This window comes from Schistocerca americana, chromosome X (genome assembly GCF_021461395.2).
Source record: "Schistocerca americana isolate TAMUIC-IGC-003095 chromosome X, iqSchAmer2.1, whole genome shotgun sequence".
In the NCBI taxonomy this organism is placed as follows: Eukaryota; Metazoa; Arthropoda; class Insecta; order Orthoptera; family Acrididae; genus Schistocerca; species Schistocerca americana.
This window is the reverse complement of record NC_060130.1, coordinates 992,946,152-992,970,656: the sequence shown is the minus strand read 5'-3', so window position 1 is coordinate 992,970,656 and position 24,505 is coordinate 992,946,152. Positions and strand designations below refer to the sequence as shown.

At 39.7% G+C, this 24,505-nt stretch overlaps 1 protein-coding gene across 1 annotated transcript in view; it reads right to left on the bottom strand.

Annotated features, from left to right (window-relative positions):
- The window catches only part of LOC124554920 (tyrosine-protein phosphatase 69D), a 407,323-nt gene that overhangs the window by 145,909 nt on the left and 236,909 nt on the right, over nucleotides 1-24,505 (bottom strand). Inside the window, exons 13-14 of the mRNA XM_047128610.1 lie at nucleotides 24,127-24,404; nucleotides 9,201-9,447 (exon numbers count right to left, since the gene is read on the bottom strand). Coding sequence (XP_046984566.1) covers nucleotides 9,201-9,447; nucleotides 24,127-24,404 — 525 coding nt within the window. The remainder of the gene's footprint in view (nucleotides 1-9,200; nucleotides 9,448-24,126; nucleotides 24,405-24,505) is intronic.

Here is a 24,505-nt window from a genome sequence, read left to right as displayed (position 1 = left end):
ACAAAGGGTGGGAGCAAGACATACAGAAGAAAAAGTCAACTGCTATTTCACACAGTCTTAAGAGTTGATTTGTGGTAAAATTAATTTCTTTCACTGAGTTAAGTAAGTTTACAATTGTATTTACAATAAAAATGGCTCCTGCAAGTGTTGTCAGTCCTGTGACTTCATTCAATTTACAATGAAGCCAGAGCATATTTGACACTTCAGTCAATGCAAGTACATCTTTGAATGTTCTTGGGCAACACCTTCTCAATGTTGATTTTGGTGCCCACACATTTGATGGGCACAACACTTTTCACATGACAAGAAGCATTTTTTTTGTATCACCCCATATGCGTGAGTGCATTAATAATAATGTAGGATAGCTGTAATTACGACAGAAGATCACTATACCATTTACACAGACAATCTTGTGTGTTTTGTGCCTGACTTGCTGTGCCACAGTAAAAGTAAAGACATACTACACATTTCAAGCTGGAATAGGTCACCAACATATCCCTTATGAAATAATCTTCACAGGTTTCCAGTTGTTCATAAATATCATACAAGTTACTATGACATTGCTCACAGATTTGTTATGTGGTGGACTAGATTGACGAATTGATTCAGAACAGTTGGATGGCAATATTTTAACAGCTGACATACCTAAAGGCCCGAATATTCAAGCCGGTCGACAATGAGAAACTGAAGTTCCAACTGTTATCATAAGATTTAATGGATGTCATCCCCTTATGCCTTCCATGGGAATAGCATGTTTAATAATGAAATTACTGTCAGAGAAGATCTCAAATACAGAAGGCTAAAAATGTTGAACATCACCATCTCACTATTTGGATTGCAAAATACATTTTCTGAAGATTGTAGAATAAAAGTGAATACTACAGAAGGAAAAAAAAGTCGGTATCAAATACCTCTGAATTGAAAGACATTACATAAAACCTCAGGAGCCAACATGACTTGCACTTCGGTTTGTGTTCACAGTATATTTATAACATACCTGTGCCATTATACTTTAATGTATTATGGTATTAATTATCCTATGACTATTGGTTTTTATGTATATCCACATCATTAGTACTGACCATTACTACCTTAATCTACATCTATTTACATTCTCCACAAGCCATGGCGGAGGGTACCATGTATGACTACTAATCATTTCCCTTCCTGTTCCACTCAAAAACAGAGCAAGGACTGTCCACATGTGTCTGTACGAGTGCTAATTTCTGTTATCTTCGTCGTCCTTACAGGAAATGTATGTTACCGACAGTAGAATCGTTCTGCAAATGCCGATTCTCTAAATTTACTCAACAGTGTTCCTCGAAAAGAATCTCGTCTTCCCCAAGGGATTCCCATTTGAGTTCCCAAACCATCTCCATAATACTTGTGCGTTGTTTGAACCTATCAATACCAAATCTAGCAGCCCATCTCTCACCTGGTTCGATGTATTCCTATAATCTGACCTGGGATGAACCCCAGACACTTGAGCAGTACTCAAGAACAGACTGCACTAGCATCTATCTGCTGTCTGCTTTTACAGATGAACCATACTTTCCTAGAATTCTCCTAAAAAACTGAAGTTAACCATTCACTTTCCCTACCACGATCCTCACATGCCTGTTCCACTTCATATTGCTTTGCAACATTACTCCCAGATATTTAAATGATGCGACTGGGTCTAGCAGCACACTACTAACGCTGTATCTGAACAATATGGGTTTGTTTTTCCGACTCATCTGCATTAACCCTAATTTTTCTACATTTTGAGCTAGCTGCCATTCAACACACCAACTAGAAATTTTGTTTAAGTCACCTTGCATCTTCCTACAGTCACTCAATGACGACACCACCCCATAGATCACAGCATCATTAGCACACAGCTACAGATTGCTGCTCACTCCGTTAACCACATCATTTATGTATATAGAAAATAAAAGTGGCTCCGTCACACTTCCCTGAGGCACTCCTTATGATGTCCTTGTCTCTGATGAACACTCGCTATTGTGTATGTTTGTTAACAGTCCACAGTCAGGCATTGTGTCAAATGCGTTTCAGAAATATAGAAATATGGAATCCAAATGTTACCTTTCACCCACCATACATAGGATATTATGTGAGAAAAGGGCAAGCGGGGTTTTGTATGACTGATATTTTGAAAAACTGTGCTGATTCATGGACAGATGCTTTTCAACTCAAGTTAATTTATTACATTCAAACTGAGAATATGTTCAAGAATTCTGCAGCAAAATGATGTTATGGATATCCATCTGTAATTCTGAAGGTCTCTTCTTTTACCCTTCTTATATGTATGAGTCACCTGTGCTTTTTTTTTTTACAGTTGCTTGGGACTTTGTGTGGTGCGAGAGTTCCAAGATAAAAGCAAGCTAAGTAAGGGGCAAATGCCTTAGAGCATTCTTTGTAAAATCAGACTGGGATTCCATCTGGAGTTGGCAACTCATTTGTTTTGAACTCTTTCAGTTGTTTCTCTATGCCAAGGATGCCTATTACTATGTCATTCATACAGGAGTCTGTGAAATGGTCAAACAAAGGTACATTTGTATGAGTCTCCTGCAGGAATGATTTCTTAAATGTGAAATTTAAAACTCTTGCTTTACATTTATTATCTTTTAATGCCACACCAGACTAGTCAAATAGTAACTGGATAGAAGCCTTAGACTGACTTAGCAATTTTATGCAGGACCAGGATTTTCTCAGATTTTTGGCCAGATCTTTTTACAGATGTACAAATCTCTACAAACCTTTTACTGTTATCATTTGCACATTTTCTTTCGAACCAAGAATGCAACAGCCTTTGCTTCTGTTGTTGATAATTCTTCCGGGTTATATGGCCGTGGTCCATGGAATTCTTCCATGGCCATATAACCCGGAAGAATTATTAACAACAGTACCATCCGGTCGTGAAAGTCTTCATTGTATAGCCTTCGCTTCCTCCGGATTTTCAAAATGTCGTTGTTAAATCATGGTGGATCTTTTCTGTCCTTAACCCACTTACTAGGCACATACTTCTCCAAAGCATGATTTACAATCCATTTAAACTTTGCCTGTAATTCCTCTATGTCCATCACACAGGAACTAAATGATATCTATTCATTGAATAAGTGAGATGTTAACAACCTATTACCTGCAGTTTCTAGCAAAAACATTCTCCTAGCATTCTTGTCTGATGTATTAACTTTAGTAACCATAGCCACTACGATGATGTCCCAACCACTAACTCTTGTCTCTTTACTGATGCCATCGATAAGGTCAGGCTTGTTGGTAACTACAAGTTCTAAAATATTTCCACTGAGTGTAGATGATTGAACTAGGTGCTCAAGACAGTTTTCGGAAAACATGATCAGAAGTACTTCGAAAAAGTGCCTGTCTGTACCCCATGCAAAGACTCCACAGACATCCCAGTCTATACTCAGTAGTTTAAAGTCGCCCATAAGTAGTATTGTATTATGTGGGTCTTTATGTGCTACAGACTGTAGAATTTCTTTGAGTGACTCTACAACTGTCATAGTAGAATCGGATGGCTGGTAAAAGCATCCAACAATTATCCTGATTTCACCTAGTCCTGTTATATGCAACTAGATAACTTCACTATCACACTCAATTTCAATCTCAATAGAGGCAATACTTTCATTAAATGCAATGAATACTCCCCTCCTATGGTATCCAATATGTTTTCCAATATACATTCCATGACTCACTCTGTATCTCAGAACCTTCTACTTCAGATTTCACCCAGCTCTCAGTCCCATGGAATAATTTTGAGCACGAGAACTTTCCTGGAGGGCAGTAAATTTGAGAACTTTATTACGAATACTTTGACAATTTATTAATAAAATTTTTACAGTCGAAGTGTCATTATATTCTACTTTCGTGTAGTGCAGCCCTGGCCTATTCCCAATTCCCCATCTGATAACACTGGTCCATCAATCTGCAACTAATACCGGCACAAAGTTGACAAAGCTTTAGTTGAGACCCTCCACCCAACTCCAAACCAAATTTGGGAAAATGCTGCAAATTTTGATTTCCACATGCACCCCATGAGTGAGGTCAGCAGCCTTCACCACTTCTGCCAGCCTCATGTATGAAATGAGGATGGCCACAGAACCCATGTAAAATGGGCACTGCTGAAGCCGATGTGAATGACAGCTTGCATAGAACTGCACTCTGCATGCTCGATAGCCACAGGTAAGGCTTCCTCCACATCTTGTATTACACAGCCTGGACAAACATTGCTTTGGTCATCCAGTATAGTGGATGCTGGTCATCATCTGACTTCTGGAAGACCAGTCCACATACTGGCGGCACAGCAGATCACTTTGCTTGTTGTGGAATATCCCTCTGGGCTGTTTATGCCAATGTGCAGCTGTTGATAGTTCATTTTGATACATTTAATGAGAATTCTAGCTAAGGAGCTTCCTCGTAATTCTTCTGTCTGAGAAATGGCTTACACCAGGCATCTCCTTGGATTCCGTTTTTCTCATGTGACTATAAACTTCTAAGGTCTGATTGTGTAACTCATTGTGGGAGTGGGGTGGGTGCATGTTTCACTCCTATTTAAAACCGATGATATCAGATACATCGGATGCTAATGGTGATAGAGAAGCTGAGTTCTCATTTCCCGAATTAAATGTATCTAATCAGGAATTTTTGATTGGAGTAATCTATAAACAACCTAAAATCAGCATGATATCATTCCAATCAGACTTTTTCATGCTCATGTCACAGTACGAGCATGTAATCATTACTGGAGATATAAACTTCCAGCTACTCTTGCCCTACAAAGAATTAAAGAAGACTACTACTTTCTCACAATATGAGTATTATCTACACTGGAATGCTACAGAACAATAATGTGATGAATATAGTGGAGCGTACTGCATGTGCAGCTCACGTGCATGCACCCAAAGGCACCGTGTTTCAGAGAACAGCTGAAAATACACACAGAAGCTAATTCAATATGCATGGTTGTAAACTCTATAAACAGACCATCAAACTGTCACAGAAACTGAATGAAATACTGTGAAAAAATATTAATATGAAATAACATTTCTATAAGAGCAGCAGATACTAGCTGAAGAAGTAACAGCCAAAAATGTCATCCAATACACTCAGCTTTTATCACTTGTAATTAATTACCAGCCTTTACTCAAATATAACTATACCAGAAGCTGTAACAGTAATCCAAAAGAACTTATGAGTATTAAGAAAATTGCATACACAGAGATTGTGGAATTCATGGAACTTCTCCAACTAACTCTACAGTTACAACTATTTTATATTTAACAGAAACATTTATAAGCAGCCAGATGGCCTTGCAGTGGGATGATGTACATCTGGTACTATAGCTAACGTGCACATAGATCATTTGGAACAAAAATTATTTAACAGCCATGAACCCTGCATAAAGAAAACTGAATTTTAGGGGACATATGTAGATGACACACTACCGCTAGTAAAAGCAGATTCTGAAGACCCAGCAGACATTCTAAATTGTTTCAATAGTCTACATGAGAAAACTACATTTAAAGTGGAACATGAATATAACAAAAGCATCAACCATCTGGAACTAAATATCACAAGACAACACCGTATGCACAATCAAAATTTATAGGAAAAAATACAATGAGTGACACCACAATCCCTGCAACCTCATGTTACCCAAACATCCACTAACAGGCAGCATACAGGTCAATGCTACATAGGGCAACTAAAATACCTTTGAACAATGAGAACATGCAACATAGTGAAACAGATAGCAGTTGCCAATGATTATACTGCTTGCATGGTCAACACCATACTGGAGAAAAAAACAAAAAAAAAACAAAAAAAAACAAAAACACAACAACAACAACAACTGTATACCTAGCACCCCTTACATTTGCAATATATCACAGAAAATTGCAAATACTTTCAAAAACTACAAAATAAAAAATTTGGTTTTCTACTTGTACATCTAATAAACTACAACAAAAAATAAAACAAAGCTAAGTGTAATTGTGACCCACACTCAAGCTCTGGAATATACAAAGTAACATGTGGGGAATGCTGCATGTTCTGCCTAGGACAAACAGGAAGAGATTTCAACACCAGGTATACACACATTAAAGCCTATACACACAACATCAACAGCAGCCCCACACATACACAATACAGGGCACAAATTTGGAGAGCTAAAGTATAATGTCAAAGTATTCCACTAACCAAATAACGGACATAAAATGGATCATTATAATAACTGGAGATATATCTGCATTACAAAAAAATATGAAGATAAAATATTCACACTCTGACTGCTACAGACATACTCTCTGCACTCAGGGTTGCTTTGTTTTAGCTGTACTGCTCACCTACTACTGCTAACTATGCTGACAGACTGCATTCTGGCCGCTGGGAAATACTTATCATCCGATTTTAAGAAAAACACTCAGAGAGTAAAATTATGCATATTACAGTGTTACATTTTCACTCAATAAAGGACTGAATTTCTTTTCGTTATTCATCACAGTTATTGGGCTGCATCAAATTAAATAAAACACTGCGTGAGTATCAAAGAGCTTGCAGAGGTAAAAACGTGTTGCCTAGACTCTGTGTATGGTTGATTTCAGCTCATACACTGCAATCCATAAAATGTAGATACGATATCAAAATTTTATTTAAAACTGAGAGCAGAGTGATGTATCTCATTTTGTTCTCAAGATATTGTTTTTTACAACTGGTGGACAATTGGGAGCTGCGAGCCCTATTCTGTCCCCGTATGTTGGGTAATCATATGGTCATAACAATCTTCATATTTCTTCAATAGTCCAGGATATCAAAACGATGTTTTTTTTGCAAATGATAGCATGCAAAGAGGTATGTTGTATGATAAATGCTTGAAATTATTTTATTCACTAAGATATGGAATTAGCTCATCCACAGCAGTGAGACAGTTGGCAGAATGGGACACACAAACACGTCAATAGCACTTAAGGGGAGTTGGAACGCCCTATCCCGACAATGTTAAATTTAGCGACTTTGGCTTCCCTGTATTTAAGGAACCATTGTAGCCATTGACATGAATCTTTTACAGGCCATTAAACTGTATGCTCTAAGTCTACTGTACTACAATAATTACATTTCAACCACTACTTTGGGAAATACAATTTTTTAACTACACGGTTAAAATTTTGTGTACTGTACTTCTTTTATACATTATCCTAAATAATTTTAATTATATGTAACATTATGTTGTTATTTTAGTTCAGTAGACTCAGGATATGTATGTTATTACTCCCTGAAAATACGAATACTCTACTCGAAGTGGTTTCCGAGATTTAGGGAAAAATACAACAGAAAATGTAAATTTTCTGGAATGGCTTCTAAAGTTTCAAAAGACTAACTCATTTAATATATACTTAATTTTTTATTTTTAGCCACTCAGAAGCACCCTGCACCGTACTGTATATCATCCTCTTGATCTTCTTCCAAGTTTTTTCTTCTTTTCTTCTTTCTGGACTCCTTAGTGGCCAACTGTGCTGCATACTTTGCTTTATCAATGCAAACCTTGTCCATCCGTTCAAGTTCTCTGATGCAGTTTGCTCCAGGATTAATTCCCATATGCACTTTCACCCTACCAATGTTGCCATCATTAAAGCAACAAGAGCATCACTGACCCCCCACTTTAGTGTCTTCATTCCAACAAAAACATTTTTTGGTAAGTGAGTCCATATATGATTATTGAACAACTCATTGGGATTTTGAGTCTGACCATGCAGACACTTCTTCAGTAATTCAGGATTTGCCAGGTCTCTGTAAATAGAAATAATTCAAAAGCCAAGATCGCTTAAATACTGTTTACTGGATAACCGGTTTTGAAGACACTAAAGGTGCTATCATCGGATCTGAATATAGGTTAACATTTATAAACCATTTGGATATAACAATACATGAGGCAGAACAGCTGATATAAAATCATTATAAAAACAAATCAAAAAACAACTGCTCTCATGGTCATTCTTTTCCATAAAATATTTAAAACCGAGGTCACAAGATAAAACTATTTGGTACATGAGCACTGCTCAACTAACAACGGTCGGCATCACACTGATGCTGGCGGAAATAAAATTGTGAGGACGGGTCATGAGTCGTGCTTGGGTAGCTCAGTTGGCAGAGCACTCATCCATCATTTCTGATAGCAGGAACCACCACAGCTATGCTCAAAGGGGTAATGGCATAATGAGCCTGATCTGGTTGACTGCTGTCTTTCAATTACACATCACCTTCTCAAAATCATTCATTCCATGCAAAAACACACGCATGTGACACACCTTTTTCGTTACACACAACAGACATTCAGGCACAAATTTAATTTCCCGACACACCTTCGGCAGTCAAAAAAAGCACTACACCTCTCTGTTCTTCCATCCTGGCCTCTGTAGTGAAGTTTGATGCACACCTCAAGCATGTCTAACAGACAAATGGCACAGCAGTGAACGTGCCTACCTGTGTTACTAACATCTGTGCCATGCTCATTATAAAGCCTGCCTCATTTTCATTTGACTGCTCTTATATTTCGCGCTCTCCACCAAACCAGTTAACTTATTTCCCAAATTGGTTCTTTTTATACTGCAGTCATATGCTACTTAATGCAGTCACTACTCACATATGAAAAAAATGAAATGCGGAAATTACAAAAATCGGTGTTAATTACAATGACTTTTTTTCAAATAACAGACATCCATTCCTATACATTATTATTATTATTATTATTATTATTGTTGTTGTTAATTTACTGCTACTGTACTACACATACTGTAAAGTTAACTTGCCAAGGAGGTCTTGTTAGATGTAGGAGATGGCCTGAGTCTCACGTATGAACATAACGAAACCCAAATTCCAATGATTTCAACACTATCTCTAAGGCACGCAAGTAATTTTTCACCTCATTATTAGCTGTAATACTTCAGAGACCAATACCGAATTCCATTAACAAGTGATTAAATGATAGAAGGAATGACAAAAACTGACTGGAATCACCACCAATTAAATTTGAGGAATGGGGCATCTTCTCACAGTGTAATGGCAATGCACAAGCATAACATATATTTATACACAATTATTCAAAATAACTCAACATGGAAAATGTAAAGATGTTAATTTCTTTGCTGGCATATGGCTCACAAAGTTGCCTGAACTGTACTTACCTAAATGAATTTGCAAGTGTCATTTCCACACCCTGTGCCTCAGCAACATGCTTTGTATATCGTTGCAGCAAACAGAGTGACAATAGAAGCACCAGCATGATCACAGTTAAAGCACAAAGTAATTGCAGCACCAGTGACAGGACATGTTGAGAGGGCTCAGCCCGAAGGGCAGCCGGGCCAGGACCTGGGCTCAAGGTTGTCAGGTACGAACTGTATGCTGGCAACAATGATCGTCCTTCTCCATACACTGAAAAAATCAGACATTTTATCTAATAACTTCACACTATGAAACCAACATTCTTTGAAACGGGAAACTGCTAATCAGAATGGGTATTAACATTTGTAAAGAACTGATTGGTCTAGGCAAACATTTACACATTTTTTTGAATGAGAGGGGGTTTGTGAGATAGGCTGGTTGATTCACTTTTAAGGCTACATCAACTGAAAGTATCATTTCTTCCTACATCTATTACCAAATTAATTTCATCCATATTTTGCAGCTTTGAACATGATTGTATTCAATACCCTGGCAGCATGAATTCATACTTCCAGTCTATTATAACAGCATCTCCATACAATATATTTCTCCAGTACTGTACTGTTTGTTATTTCACGAAATACTTGCTTATGTAAATTAATGCCTTCACCAAAATATGCAAGTTACAAATCTTATTGGGGCAATGAAGGCCATTCATTATCTATTTCTACTAATTACTGAAATTCAGTGGGTTTTCAGTTGTCCAAAAGTTTTGTTTTGTTTGTAGTGGGCATAAAGGAAGATTGGGACCAAGCTGCAAAGAGTTGTCTTCTCTTTGCTTAAAAACAAGTCTTCATATCAGTGTCAGTTGTAGAGGCTTAATTTAAAAACCTGTATAAATATTTTTTTCTCATGTATTTAAAATTAGCTGTCATTTGACAGCAAGCAGATCGGACTGCTCCAAGGAAAACTGCAGCAGTGGGAGCCTGCCTTGTTGGCTCTCACTGTGTTATGACTTCCACTGCACAAAGTTTTGTGCCTGCCAGTTCAAAAGTAAAAAATATTTCTAGCTGTGCAAATCATATTTATTTCAGGAAAGAATATAGCTCCAGCCTCAATTACAACTAAGAAAACATTTCCGACATGATCTGAAACATTAACAGAGACCTACAGCATAACAAACACAATGTGATAGAAAACTCTGGAAATAACTGTTGCCAGACAAGGCAGTTAAAAATATAAGTATGTCAACGAGTTGAATAGTTTTCAAGACATGACATGGCAACTTTGAAATTGTTTCCTGGGTGACAAAATTTTATCCATTTCAAAACAATTAACATAACCCTAGCTCAAATTAAAATTAATATCAGGTATTTGACTTCCTTAGATAAACAATAGATATACCAGATATGAATATGATTTTCTGGGAGATAGAGACTTTAAAGCAATTTTCCACTGACCTGGAGAGAAGATCGAAGAGGTGGTTGCCTGCAGATAGTACAGGGTGGTTATGACGAAACTTTCATCAATGAGCCAGTGTAGATGGGAAACAACTCACTGTATGAGTATCCAACTTTATAGGAATGACGTTCAGATTGTGCGCTGCAGGACTTACACTATGTGATCACAAGTATCCAGACAAAAATAAAAAAAAATATAATGAATTAATACGTTTTTCATATTAGGTGCATTGTGCTGCCACCTACTGCCAGGTACTCCATATCAGCGACCTCAGTAGTCATTAGACACTGTGAGAGAGCAGAATGGGGCACTCTGTAGAACTCACAGACTTCGAACATGGGCAGGTGATTGGGTGTCACTTGTGGCGTATGTTTGTACGTCCACTGTTTCCGATTTGATAGTGAAGTGGAAATGTGAAAGGACACATACAACACAAAAGCGTACAGCTTGACCTCATCTGTTGACTGACAAAGACCGCCGACAGTTGAAGAGGGTCGTAATGTATAATAGGCAGACATCTATCCAGACCATTGCACAAGAATTCCAAACTGCATCAGGATCCACTTCAAGTACTATGACAGGTAGGCGGGAAGTGAGAAAACTTGGATTTCAAGAGCGAGTGGCCTCATAGCCCACACATCAAGCTGGTAAATGCCAAATGACGCCTCGCTTGGTGTAAGGAGTGTAAACGTTGGATGATTGAACAGTGGAAACACATTGTGTGGAGTAATGAATCACAGTACACAATTTGGTGATCCAATGGCAGGGTGTGGGTATGGCGAATGCCCGGTGAATGTCATCTGCCAGCATATGTAGTGCCAACAGTAAAATACGGAGGCAGTGATGTTATGGTGTGGTGTGGTCATGGTTTTCATGGAGGGGGCTTGCACCCCTTGTTGTTTTGCATGGCACTATCACAGCACAGGCCTACATTGATATTTTAAGCACCTTCTTGCTTCCCACTGTTGAAGAGCAATCGGGAATGGGAATTGCATCTTTCAACATGATCGAGCACCTATCATAAGGCATGACAATAACATCCCTGTAATTGACTGGCCTGCACAGAGTCCTAACCTGAATCCTACAGAACACCTTTGGGATGTTTTGGAACGCTGACTTCGTGCCAGGCCTCACAGACCAACATCAATACCTCTCCTCAATGCAACACTCCATGAAGAATGGGCTACCATTCCCCAAGAAACCTTCCAGCACCTGAATGAATGTATGCCTGTGATAGTGGAAGCTGTCATTAAGGCTAAGGTTGGGCCTACACCATATTCAATTCCAGCATTACCAATGGAGGGTGCCACGAACCTGTAAGTCATTTTCAGCCAGGTGTCCAGATACGTTTGATCACATAATGTATGTTGTTAGAAGTGTTAGTGTTGTGACTTGTCATTAGGGTTTGGCACTGGTCCGGCAATGTAGGGTTGAAACACATGCATAAATGTGCATTACAGTTGCAGACAGTCAACACAGGACTAAACAAGGTGAGCACGGCTTTACTCATAGCGCTGTTTTACCAAAACGGAAGTAAAAGAGCTGCTGCTCTTTATGAATATTGATGCATTAAAGGAAGACAGGGAGGTCTTTTTCCATACCAGGTTTGAAGAAGATGAATTGGAAATTTGAATTAATTGGTGATTTGGGAACTGCTCATAGGAGAGACAACAACCAATTGTGCCACAAATTGTTGAAGAAATTACTGTTGCCATGGCTGACAAGGCTGGACGCAATGTGTGATCTCTTAGCAGTGCATGAGCTGAATATACCATGGTCCACCATTCAAAAAGTTCTGCAAACAACTGTGAAATGGTATCCGTATAAACTTCACATTACTCATCAACTTTTGTGAATATTAGAGTAGACTTTGCTCTTCCATTCCTGGCAAGGCTTGATATTGACAACATGTGGCACTGGAACATTTTGTGGAGTGATGAAGCACACTTTACATTCACTGAGGCAGTGAACACTCACAATTGTCACGTTTGGGGATTACCACCACCAACAAACATTTATGAACTTCCCCTGCATAGTGAACAACCATTTTTTCTTTCAGTAACTGTGACCCCAAGTACCAAGGACATGCAGTATGAATGGCACACAATACTGTTATCTGATTTACCAACAGAGAGAGGTACTTTAGACTCAACTGTTTGGATGCATGGTGGAGCTCCACCTCACATTGCTCATTAGGTCACTTGGTTACTCCATAAGACATTAAGAGAAAAGCTAATCATTGACTGACTGCTCCAAACTGCGTGGTCACCAAGATCACCAGATTTGAATCTGTGATATTTTTGGCTGTGGGGTTACCTGAAGAACAGGATTTATCAACGAGACACTAACATAGGTTGGAGGTTGGAGTTGAGTGTAGTAAGGGAGGTAGCCAATGCCCTACCTGCGATGTTTTGGGCAATAGTAGAACAATCTCTTGTGAGGCGCAGATGGTTGTCACAATGAGCAACACTTGTAACCTGAAGTGTAAATATGATATGCAATTAGTGTATGTTGACCTCTCATGTAGTAATTAAAATGTGTTTCTTTCAATGGTGTATTCATTATTTCTTTTCCACATGTCCTTCCAAATGTTTCCAAGAAGTTGTCCTAGGGTCACTTGTTTTTTGTGACGCACGCGCACGCACACACACACACACACACACACACACACACACACACACACACACACACACACACACACACATCAGGTAATCAAGCTACAAATAATAAAGGTTAAATTATAGTATTCCATCAAGATCAGGATCATTAGAGCTGCAGCACAAGCTCAGTTTGGACAAGCATAAAGCTGGAGAACGTACCGTGATCCTATTAACTGAACTATCCCAGTATTTGCCTTGAGTGGATTAGGGGATCCATCGAAACATACATTCAAATGGCTGGCAGGAATTTAAACCTTGCTACAACCAAATATCACACAAAATCTTAACTGCTGTAGAAATTCACTTTACAACTGCAGCACAGGTGTTACCATGTAAGATTCCACAACAAATACATAATGCTTCTTAAAAACTACATAAATGGCAATAAGAAGGTAAAAGGTATTCATATCGACTATGCTCCTATGGCATTTGGGAAACAGAGACAAATGAGAAATAGTTCCTAACTTTCAACATTTATTGTTTGCTCTATTTGCTAATCTGTAAAATGAAATTTTTTGCTAAAGAAATATAATTGCTATTTCATTATTACCAACTAGATCACGGGATAGTTTTTTTCCCCATTACATTATATTTGACACATATTATATTAATTCTGTGTGAGTTTATCAAATCTCCCTCTTAGGGCATCATCATCATCATCATCATCATCATCATCAGGTTGTCTGTCTTGCGGCAGGTTTTGACTGCATAGCCCTCCATGCTTCTCTGTCTTTTGCATTCCTCTCCATTCTTTGGTACCCTCCTTGTGGCCTGCTGATGACATCCAGCACCTGAAACCTCCTCCTGCCCCTCCCTCTCTTTCACGGAATGAAACTTTCAAATGGCCTCTACTAGAAGACAATCTCTTCTTAGATTGTGGCCTATCCAGTTTAGTTTCCTGTTCTTCACTGTCAGCAGGATCCTCTGTTTTTCTCCAACTATCCTCAGTACTTCTTCATTCCTGACTTTATCAGTCCAGCTGATCTTCTCCATTCTATCCCATATCCACATTTCACAAGCTTCAATTCTCTTCACATCCTTCTTTCTGAAAGTCCACGTTTCTGCTCCATACGAGGAAACACTCAATATGAAGCACTTAACCAGTTGCTTCCTTAATTACTTAAATAACTAGTTAGGAGTCTTCTCTGCTTTCGAAATGCCTCTTTCACCAGAGCCATACTCGCTTTAATATCTTGTTGGCAATCCACGTCTTCTTTAATCCAACTTCCTAAATACTTGAATGCTCTTACTGTTCTATGATTTCCAACTCCAACTTAATTTTCACTTTTCTTTTCTTTAGTCATTTAGCATTTGAGTCAGCATCTCTTTACTTTCTGCGAGGATCGCCATGTCATCCACAAATCTTATACATTCAATTTTCCACCCACCTATCCTGACGCCTCTTGTCCCATTCAAACAGTTTTCCAGCACTTCCTCCAGATGGATGTTAAATAAGATCGGCAAGAGACAACAACCCTGTCTAACACCTCTCCCAATCTTGCTGCCTTCAAAGATCCCATTGCCTATTCGTATGTGAACTTTCTGATTCAGGTACAGATTTGCGATTAATCTTGTCTCCTTCCACTTTATTCCCTTCTTTTTCAAGATATCTAACAGCTTATCCCACTGCGCTCTATCAAAGGCCTTTTCAAGGTCTATGAAGACAGCATACACTTCTTTACCCTTTTCTATGTATCTTTCACCAATGGTTCTTTGAAGTCCAATGGCATCTCGTGTTCCCTTTCCCCTTGTGAAACCACATTGTTCTTCACCAAGTGTTTCTTCCAGCATTCCATATAGCCTCCTATTCAGAATTCAAAGAACTACTTTTGCTGCCTGTGATATTAGGCTGATTGTCCTGTGGTCTTCACTCTTTTTGGGATCGGGACTATTATACTTCCGAGAAAGTCTTCTGGCCATTCTCCTTTGTCACACATGCACTCGCAAAGAGAGGTCAACCCATTTTTGCCTGTTTCTTTTAAACTCATTAAGATTTCTGCCAGAATGTCATCTACACCACACGCTTTGTTGTTTGTAAGTTCTGCCAATGCCTTATTTACCTCTGAACCTAGGATAAAATATGCTTTTTCATCTTCATTTACTGATCCTTCCTTCTCAATTTGCAGATCGGAAGGTCTTTGATCCACTTCATAGAGAGTTTCAATATATTCTTTCCATCTATTCTGAACAGTGCGTGAGTCACTTATAAGAGTTCCATCTCTCCCTTCTATCTCTATATTCGTTTTGTTCTTCCTTCCCTGAAATACTATTTCCTCGGCTACTTGATACATCTTTTCGTACTTGCCCTCTTTCTCCAGTGTCTCAATTTCTGAGCAGATTTCTCTCGTCCATTTTTCCCTTGACTGATCAGTTACTCTTCTCAGCTCATTGTTCAGTCTTCTGTATTGCCTTTTTTCTTAATCAGTTTGCGCGTTTTCCATTTCTCCTTTCTGCCATCTTCAATATCACATCATTGATAACCCACGGTTTCCTTCTCCGCTTGCACTTCAGCTGGTTTCCTTCTCCGCTTGCACTTCAGCAGACCAACAACATCTTTACTGGTTGCTTTCAGGGTGTCTCTGAACTGGTTCCACTGTTCATTTATGCCCTCTGTCTTTTCTCTAATTTTCCACTTGTCTCTGAACTCTTCAAGCTTTTTGGTTATTTCTTTTTCCTTTAGAGCATCCAAGTTAAATTTCTCTCTCACTTTACCTACCAACGTTCTTTTCAATCTAACCTGCACATCTACTACAACCAAGTTGTGGTCAGAGTAAATATCTTCTCCTGGATAAGCTTTGGCATTTCTCATCCATGTCCGGAATTTACTCTGTATTAGTATGAAATCGATCTGGTATCAGCTATTGTCTATATTCGATGTCCAAGTGAAATATTGGAAAACCCGTTATCTGCTCTTTTAAGCAGTGGCATTAGGTACCCTAACTTGAATTAATATCAGAGTTGTAAAGGATTTACATTGTGACACGAAGTAGGCAACAGCTTACCAGTTGCTGACACAAGGGCAATCACAAAGCAGGTATCACAGATACACAACCTACTAAATCCTGAGCTTTCAGATCTGAATAATAATTCCTTCATAAAGACACAAAGATTACAAAGGGTAGTAATGTTTTGAGGGGAGGGGGGAGGTGGGATGGAGGTGTTATCAGGAGAGAAAAATGGTCTTCAAATACCCGGTCAGGAGAGAGAAAAGCATGAAGTGAGATCCGGCAAGCAACAATGAGCACAGAGGAATCTCATTAGCGTGTTTTTGAAGGGACCACAGATTTTGAATGTCACAAGCAGGAGGTTGGATGGTTTGTTTGGGGGGGGGGGGGGGGCAGAAGGGACCGTACTAATATGGTAATAATTCGAGTTTTTCATTGGTGAAAATGCAGAATTAAGGGTACCATATTTCAAGATTTGGGGTAATATGCAATACCCTAATGCCACACTTCCAGAGATTCTATCTCAATAAATTATAGTTCAAAATGTGTCTTACTGAGAACAGATTTAGAATATTACACTCAGAAACTCCAAAAATTACACTTTAGTACAAAAGAAACAACAATATGTTAACTATGGCAACAAGCGATAAATCCAATACGTTGGGTCTGTACACTTCTGCCATCAGTCCACTGGAATACAGGAAAGTCACGTGACGCCAGAGTGTACCCTCTAGCCTCCAAAAAATGAACCTGGCATGTGATATTTTATATTTATTCAAGAAGTGGGCTGAGTTTACACTAATGTCACAAAGTATGTTTGCCTCATCAGGAAAGAGGGAAGGAGAGGGAAAGACAAAAGGATGTAGGTTTTAAGGGAGAGGGTAAGGAGTCATTCCAATCCCGGGAGCGGAAAGACTTACCTTAGGAGGAAAAAAGGACGGGTATACACTCGCGCACACACACACACACACACACACACACACACACACACACACACACACATATCCATCCACACATATACAGACATAAGCAGACATCCCCATAAGGTAAGTCTTTCCACTCCCGGGATTGGAATGACTCCTTACCCTCTCCCTTAAAACCCACATCCTTTCGTCTTTCCCTCTCCTTCCCTCTTTCCTGATGAGGCAACAGTTTGTTGCGAAAGCTTGAATTTTGTGTGTATGTTTGTGTGTCTATCGACGTGCCAGCGCTTTTGTTTGGTAAGTCACATCATATATATATATATATATATATATATATATATATATATATATATATATATATATATTTTATAGGGAAACATTCCACGTGGGAAAAATATATCTAAAAACAAAGATGATGTGACTTACCATACGAAAGCGCTGGCAGGTCGATAGAAACGCAAACACACACACACACAACACACACACACACACACACACACACACACACACACACAAAATTATAGCTTTTGCAACCAATGGTTGCTTCGTCAGGAAAGAGGGAAGGAGAGGGAAAGACGAAAGCCTAAATGTAACCCACATTAGGGAAAGACGAAAGGATGTGGGTTACATTTAGGCTTTAGGCTTTAGGCTTTCGTCTTTCCCTCTCCTTCCCTCTTTCCTGACGAAGCAACCATTGGTTGCGAAAGCTAGAATTTTGTGTGTATGTGTGTGTTTGTTTGTGTTTCTATCGACCTGCCAGCGCTTTCGTATGGTAAGTCACATCATCTTTGTTTTTAAAAAAATACACACACACAGTGTGTGTGTGTGTGTGTGTGTGTGTGTGTGACTTACCAAACGAAAGTGCTGGCAGATCCATAGACGCACAAACACAAACATACACACAAAATTCAAGCTTTCGCAACCAACAGTTGCTTTGTCAGGAAAGAGGGAAGGAGAGGGAAAGACGAAAGGATGTGGGTTTTAAGGGAGAGGGTAAGGAGTCATTCCAATCCCGCGAGCGGAAAGACTTACCTTAGGGGGAAGGAAGGACAGGTATACACTCGCGCGCACACACACACACACACACACACACACACACACACACACACACACACACACACACACACACATATCCATCCGCACATACACAGACACAAGCAGACATTTGTACAGGCAAAGAGTATTTGCCCGCTCCCCTACCTTCTACCTTCTTCCTAAAATTCACAAACCCAATCATCCCGGCCGCCCCATTGTAGCTGGTTACCAAGCCCCCACAGAACGTATCTCTGCCTACGTAGATCAACACCTTCAACCCATTACATGCAGTCTCCCATCCTTCATCAAAGACACCAACCACTTTCTCGAACGCCTGGAATCCTTACCCAATCTATTACCCCTGGAAACCATCCTTGTAACCATTGATGCCACTTCCTTATACACAAATATTCCGCACGTCCAGGGCCTCACTGCGATGGAGCACTTCCTTTCACACCGATCACCTGCCACCCTACCTGAAACCTCTTTCCTCATTACCTTAGCCAGCTTCAACCTGACCCACAATTTCTTCACTTTTGAAGGCCAGACATACCAACAATTAAAGGGAACAGCCATGGGTACCAGGATGGCCCCCTTGTACGCCAACCTATTCATGGGTCACTTAGAGGAAGCCTTCTTGGTTACCCAGGCCTGCCAACCCAAAGTTTGGTACAGATTTATTGATAACATTTTCATGATCTGGACTCACAGTGAAGAAGAACTCCAGAATTTCCTCTCCAACCTCAACTCCTTTGGTTCCATCAGATTCACCTGGTCCTACTCCAAATCCCATGCCACTTTCCTTGACGTTGACCTCCATCTGTCCAATGGCCAGCTTCACAAGTCCGTCCACATCAAACCCACCAACAAGCAACAGTACCTCCATTATGACAGCTGCCACCCATTCCACATCAAACGGTCCCCTCCCTACAGCCTAGGTCTTCGTGGCAAACGAATCTGCTCCAGTCCGGAATCCCTGAACCATTACACCAACAACCTCAAAACAGCTTTCACATCCCGCAACTACCCTCCCGACCTGGTACAGAAGCAAATAACCAGAGCCACTTCCTCATCCCCTCAAACCCAGAACCTCACACAGAAGAACCACAAAAGTGCCCCACTTGTGACAGGATACTTTCCGGGACTGGATCAGACTCTGAATGTGGCTCTCCAGCAGGGATACGACTTCCTCAAATCCTGCCCTGAAATGAGATCCATCCTTCATGAAATCCTCCCCACTCCACCAAGAGTGTCTTTCCGCCGTCCACCTAACCTTCGTAACCTCTTAGTTCATCCCTATGAAATCCCCAAACCACCTTCCTTACCCTCTGGCTCCTACCCTTGTAACTGCCCCCAGTGTAAAACCTGTCCAATGCACCCTCCCACCACCACCACCTACTCCAGTCCTGTAACCTGGAAGGTGTACACGATCAAAGGCAGAGCCACGTGTGAAAGCACCCACGTGATTTACCAACTGACCTGCCTACACTGTGAAGCTTTCTATGTGGGAATGACCAGCAACAAACCGTTCATTCGCATGAATGGACACAGGCAGACAGTGTTTGTTGGTAATGAGGAGCACCCTGTGGCTAAACATGCCTTGGTGCACGGCCAGCACATCTTGGCACAGTGTTACACCGTCCGGGTTATCTGGATACTTCCCACTAACACCAACCTGTCAGAACTCCGGAGATGGGAACTTGCCCTCCAGTATATCCTCTCTTCTCGTTATCCGCCAGGCCTCAACCTCCGCTAATTTCAAGTTGCCACTGCTCATACCTCACCTGTCTTTCAACAACACCTTTGCCTCTGTACTTCCGCCTCAACTGACATCTCTGCCCAAACTCTTTGCCTTTACAAATGTCTGCTTGTGTCTGTGTATGTGCAGATGGATATGTGTGTGTGTGCGCGAGTGTCCTTTTTTCCCCCCTAAGGTAAGTCTTTCCGCTCCCGGGATTGGAATGACTCCTTACCCTCTCCCTTAAAACCCACATAAGCTTGAATTTTGTGTGTATGTATGTGTTTGTTTGTGTATCTATCGACCTGCCAGCGCTTTCGTATGGTAAGTCACGTCATCTTTGTTTTTAAATATATTTTTCCCGCGTCGAATGTTTCCCTCTATTATATTCATATATATATAGGTATAGTGATTTCCCAGAGAGAGGAACGAGTGTCAGTTGACTGAAGGATGTGACCATTTTAAGATACTGCACTCCTTTGTATCATTTCTTATAGAGGTTTGGCAAGGCCTTTTTTGAGAATAGTTTTATAAATATTTTAAAGCTATTGTCAGTCACTATATTGGTCACTGAAATACAATTAGATACAGTACATAGTCCTGTCATTACACAGGTTTGAAAAACATATGAATAACTGAGTGTTCATTTTTTGTCCTAATTTTAATACTGTATTGTCCACCTTAGGTAATACGTTCACGACTACTCCATCCACCTGAAAACTCAATGCACAATGTTTAACTGTACCCATTGCTTCAACAGCCTTTGCTATTGCAGGAACAGGGAATGTCCTGGTTCATATTCATCTTCACTTTCTTCTTGTTTCTCTGTCATCTGTTCCAGCAAGACTTCACCAGTTATCATGGAATGCAAGACAGCAACACCTTTGTCACATTCGACATATGCATCGAAGCTAAGATAGTGTTTTTTTCTTGCCCCATTATTTGCTATCATTGTTCAGCTCCAATTCCTCCACTTCCTGACATGATGTCTTCTAGGAGTATCTGATGAAGCATTTTAAGATTGTGCTTTCTTGCGTGGAATTCCAGGCACTTTTAACTAAATGTATAGAGTCCAAGATCATTACATTTCTCACTTTTGTATGAAGACAGGTCAGCCTCTTCTTTACAGGAATCTTCCTGTATTTTTGTTTCAGGCTTTCTATAATTCCTTGGTTTGGTGGCTTGTACAGCTGGGAGGAAATATACTACATTTATAATAAGTAGATATGATGTATCCTGGGGATGTGCTGCACACTGTTCAATAAACAAGATGATTTTCCTATTTCTAAAACCCAACCTTGCATCCCAAGCATGCATGAATTGTTGGAATGCAGTTGCTGTTACTCTTGCTTTCACATTAGACGCATATTTATATGGAAATGTCTGCACAACTTTAAAGCATCTTGGACTCTTTGCCTTTCCAGTTATTAATGGCATCAACTTATCTCTTCCACTTTCATTACAATGTAATAAATAAGACAGTTAACCCCTCTTTACTAAATTTTCTGTCACAGCATTTCTCTCATCTGAACACGAGTTCTGTCATGCAGAAGGTACAAAATAAGCCTGTTTAATCTGTATTAAAAGCATCATTGGGACTATGCCTTTCTATGATTGAACAAAAAGTATTCTTCCATGACTGAACAACTGAACATTTCAATGTTTACACTTCCAGCCTAAGCTCGAACATATTTATACATTAATCTTTGTCAGTTCTTGAAGCTTTCGATCGAACCATTGGGTGCCTTGAAATCTGTTGGTCCCACCTTTTGTGCCTAATATTTTGCTTTAGCGCGAACCACAGTACCATGTATTGAAATATCTGAAACACAAGCTTATTTTATCCACTTCAATACTATATTTTCCAGTTCTGGAAACTGATCATTGTGCACTTGTTTTTGTTTGGAGAACCTCCTGCCAAACATACTGCTTAAATTATTTATTTATTTTTTGCTCACTATTGTATTTAAAGCTGATGGAAGAATGTTCATTTTTCATGCAATATCAATATGCTTAACTTTGTGGTTCTTAGACAAAACATATTTTGGCAGCAGTAGAATCATTCTGTAGTCAGCTTCAAATGGGGGTTCTCTAAATTTTCTCCATAGTGTACCTCCAAAAAGAATGTCGCCTTCCCTCTAGGGATTTCTGTTTGACTTCCTGAAGCATCTCCATAATGCTTACAAGTTGCTTGAACCTACCGGTAACAAATCTAGCACCCGCCTCTGAATTGCTTTGACGTCTTCCTTTAATCAGACCTGGTATGGATCCCAAACACTTGAGCAGTACTCAAGAATAAGTTGCACTAGAATCTTATATGAAATCACCTTTACAGGTGAACCATACTTTCCTAAAATTCTCCCAATAAACCAAAGTCAACCATTCGCCTTCCCTACCACAATCCTCACATGCTTGTTCCATTTCGTACCGCAATGCAATGTCACGCCCAGACATTTAAATGAGGTGACTGTCGAGATTGCTACGCACCCTGTCCACTAAATCATTTATGTATATATAGAATAAAAACAGTCGTATCATACTTCCCTGGGGCACTCCTGACAATACCCTTGTCTCTGATGAAGACTCGTTGTCGTGGACAACAAGAGCTCTTCGAGATATTGACAGATCTGTGAACCTATTCCATATGCTTGTATCTACGTTAACAGCTTGTAATGAGACACTGTTTCTAATGCCTTCTGGAAATTTAGAAATGTGGAATCTGCCTGTTGCCCTTCACCCATAGTTCGCAGTATTTCATGTGAGAAAAGGGCAAGCTGAGTTTTGTAATTTCTAAAACCATGCTAATTGTGGACATAAGCTTTTAACGTCTCAAGAGAATTTATTATATTAGAACTGAGAATATGTCCAAGAATTTTGCAGCAAATTGATGTTAAGGATATTGTTTTGTAAATTTGTGGGTCCATTCTTTTTGCTCTTCTTATATACAGCAGTCATCTGCACTTTTTTCCAGACACTTGGGACTCTGCGCTGGGTGAGAGATTTATGATAAATGCAACCTAGGTACGGGGCCAATGCAATCAAATGCTAAACATGAAAAAAGAACAACAACAACTGAGTTATACGGAAATAAATATTCGGTTTATTGTCTGGCCACTACAACTTCACCCTCACCTCAGATCGGTACTTCTCTGTAGACTTCTGAAGTTTTTGGAATTGATGCCAACCTAGGTGAACCCTTTCCATGCATAATTTCTACCACAGCAAACAATTTGTATGAAACACAAAGTTACTGGTAATGAACAGCACTGTCTCCCCGCATATCTCCTCACCCTGCAGCTGCAAATCTTCTACTCCCAACATTTCCCGGCACTTTCAGCGGCTAAATTTGCAGTGGCCAAATAGTACTGATACTGACAAATTTGAAAGCACTAAGCTAGGAAGGAGAACATATAAACAACTCATTTTAAGATGTGTTTAATGCAGCTAGTACCAGGACTTCTACAAATGGAAGTGCTATGCAGGAAAATGTAGAAATGAGTGACTTATTAGCCGGCCAGTGTGGCCGAACAGTTCTAGGCACTTCAGTCTGGAACCACGCGAGCACTACGGTCGTAGGTTCGAATCCTGCCTAGGGCATGGATGTGTGTAATGTTCTTAGCTTAGTCAGGTTTAAGTAGTTCTAAGTTCTAGGAGACCGATGACCTCAGATGTCATGTCCCAAAGTGCTCAGAGCTATTTGGGTAACCATATTAATGAGATTCCACAGTATAATTACTAAAATTCAAATTCCGAACAAGTGTCAGCAAGATGGAGACATCGTTTGTGTTACATAATTGATAGACATAGAAATTTATCTGTCCTCTGTCCTACAGTTCTATGCAAATGATTCCCCTCTCACTGATTTTTATGTATTTTCCCTCCACTTTCAAGTTATGCAGAAAGGGTATTCTTCCAAATCCTTCTTAATTAATTTGTATCTGTATCTTTAAAGCTATTCATTATGCTTTTTTAATAAGAAATAGTCAGACCAAAGTAATAATTCTAAGAGATAAGTTTCATTTTAGAACGCAATAATTCTGAAGTGCATGATTTAGTTATTTTTTCTATAGACTGAAGTAGTTCATGGGCTGTAAATACAACTACAGAAAAGAATAATGGTATAAAATTTTAAGAACATATCAGTTCTCTCACAACATGATTAACTGAAAGTATCTTGGAAAGCTCACCTACAACTTCAATGAATCCTGTGTAGTTGCTACCTTCATCAAGCTGACCATCATAAACAGGTGGAGGTTGTGGCAAGTCAGGTACAACCGATGGTGAACGTTTCACACGAAGTACAGTATCCACTGTAGAGGGTATGTCTCCTGCTGGTGAAGACACTGTGGGTAGCATGGTTGAAGCTGTAGGGGTTATACGCAGACCCACACATTGAAGGCACGCTGAGTAATTTGTCTGCTGAGCGTGTCCATCCCCCAAGAAAACTTCTGCACTGAGCATGTCACTGAAATTGAGACAATTTATATCCTGGTTAAAATGACAAAAATAATCACAAACATGAGTAAAAAGCTGGAGGTCTGAGGTTGACAAATAAAAAAGTATAAC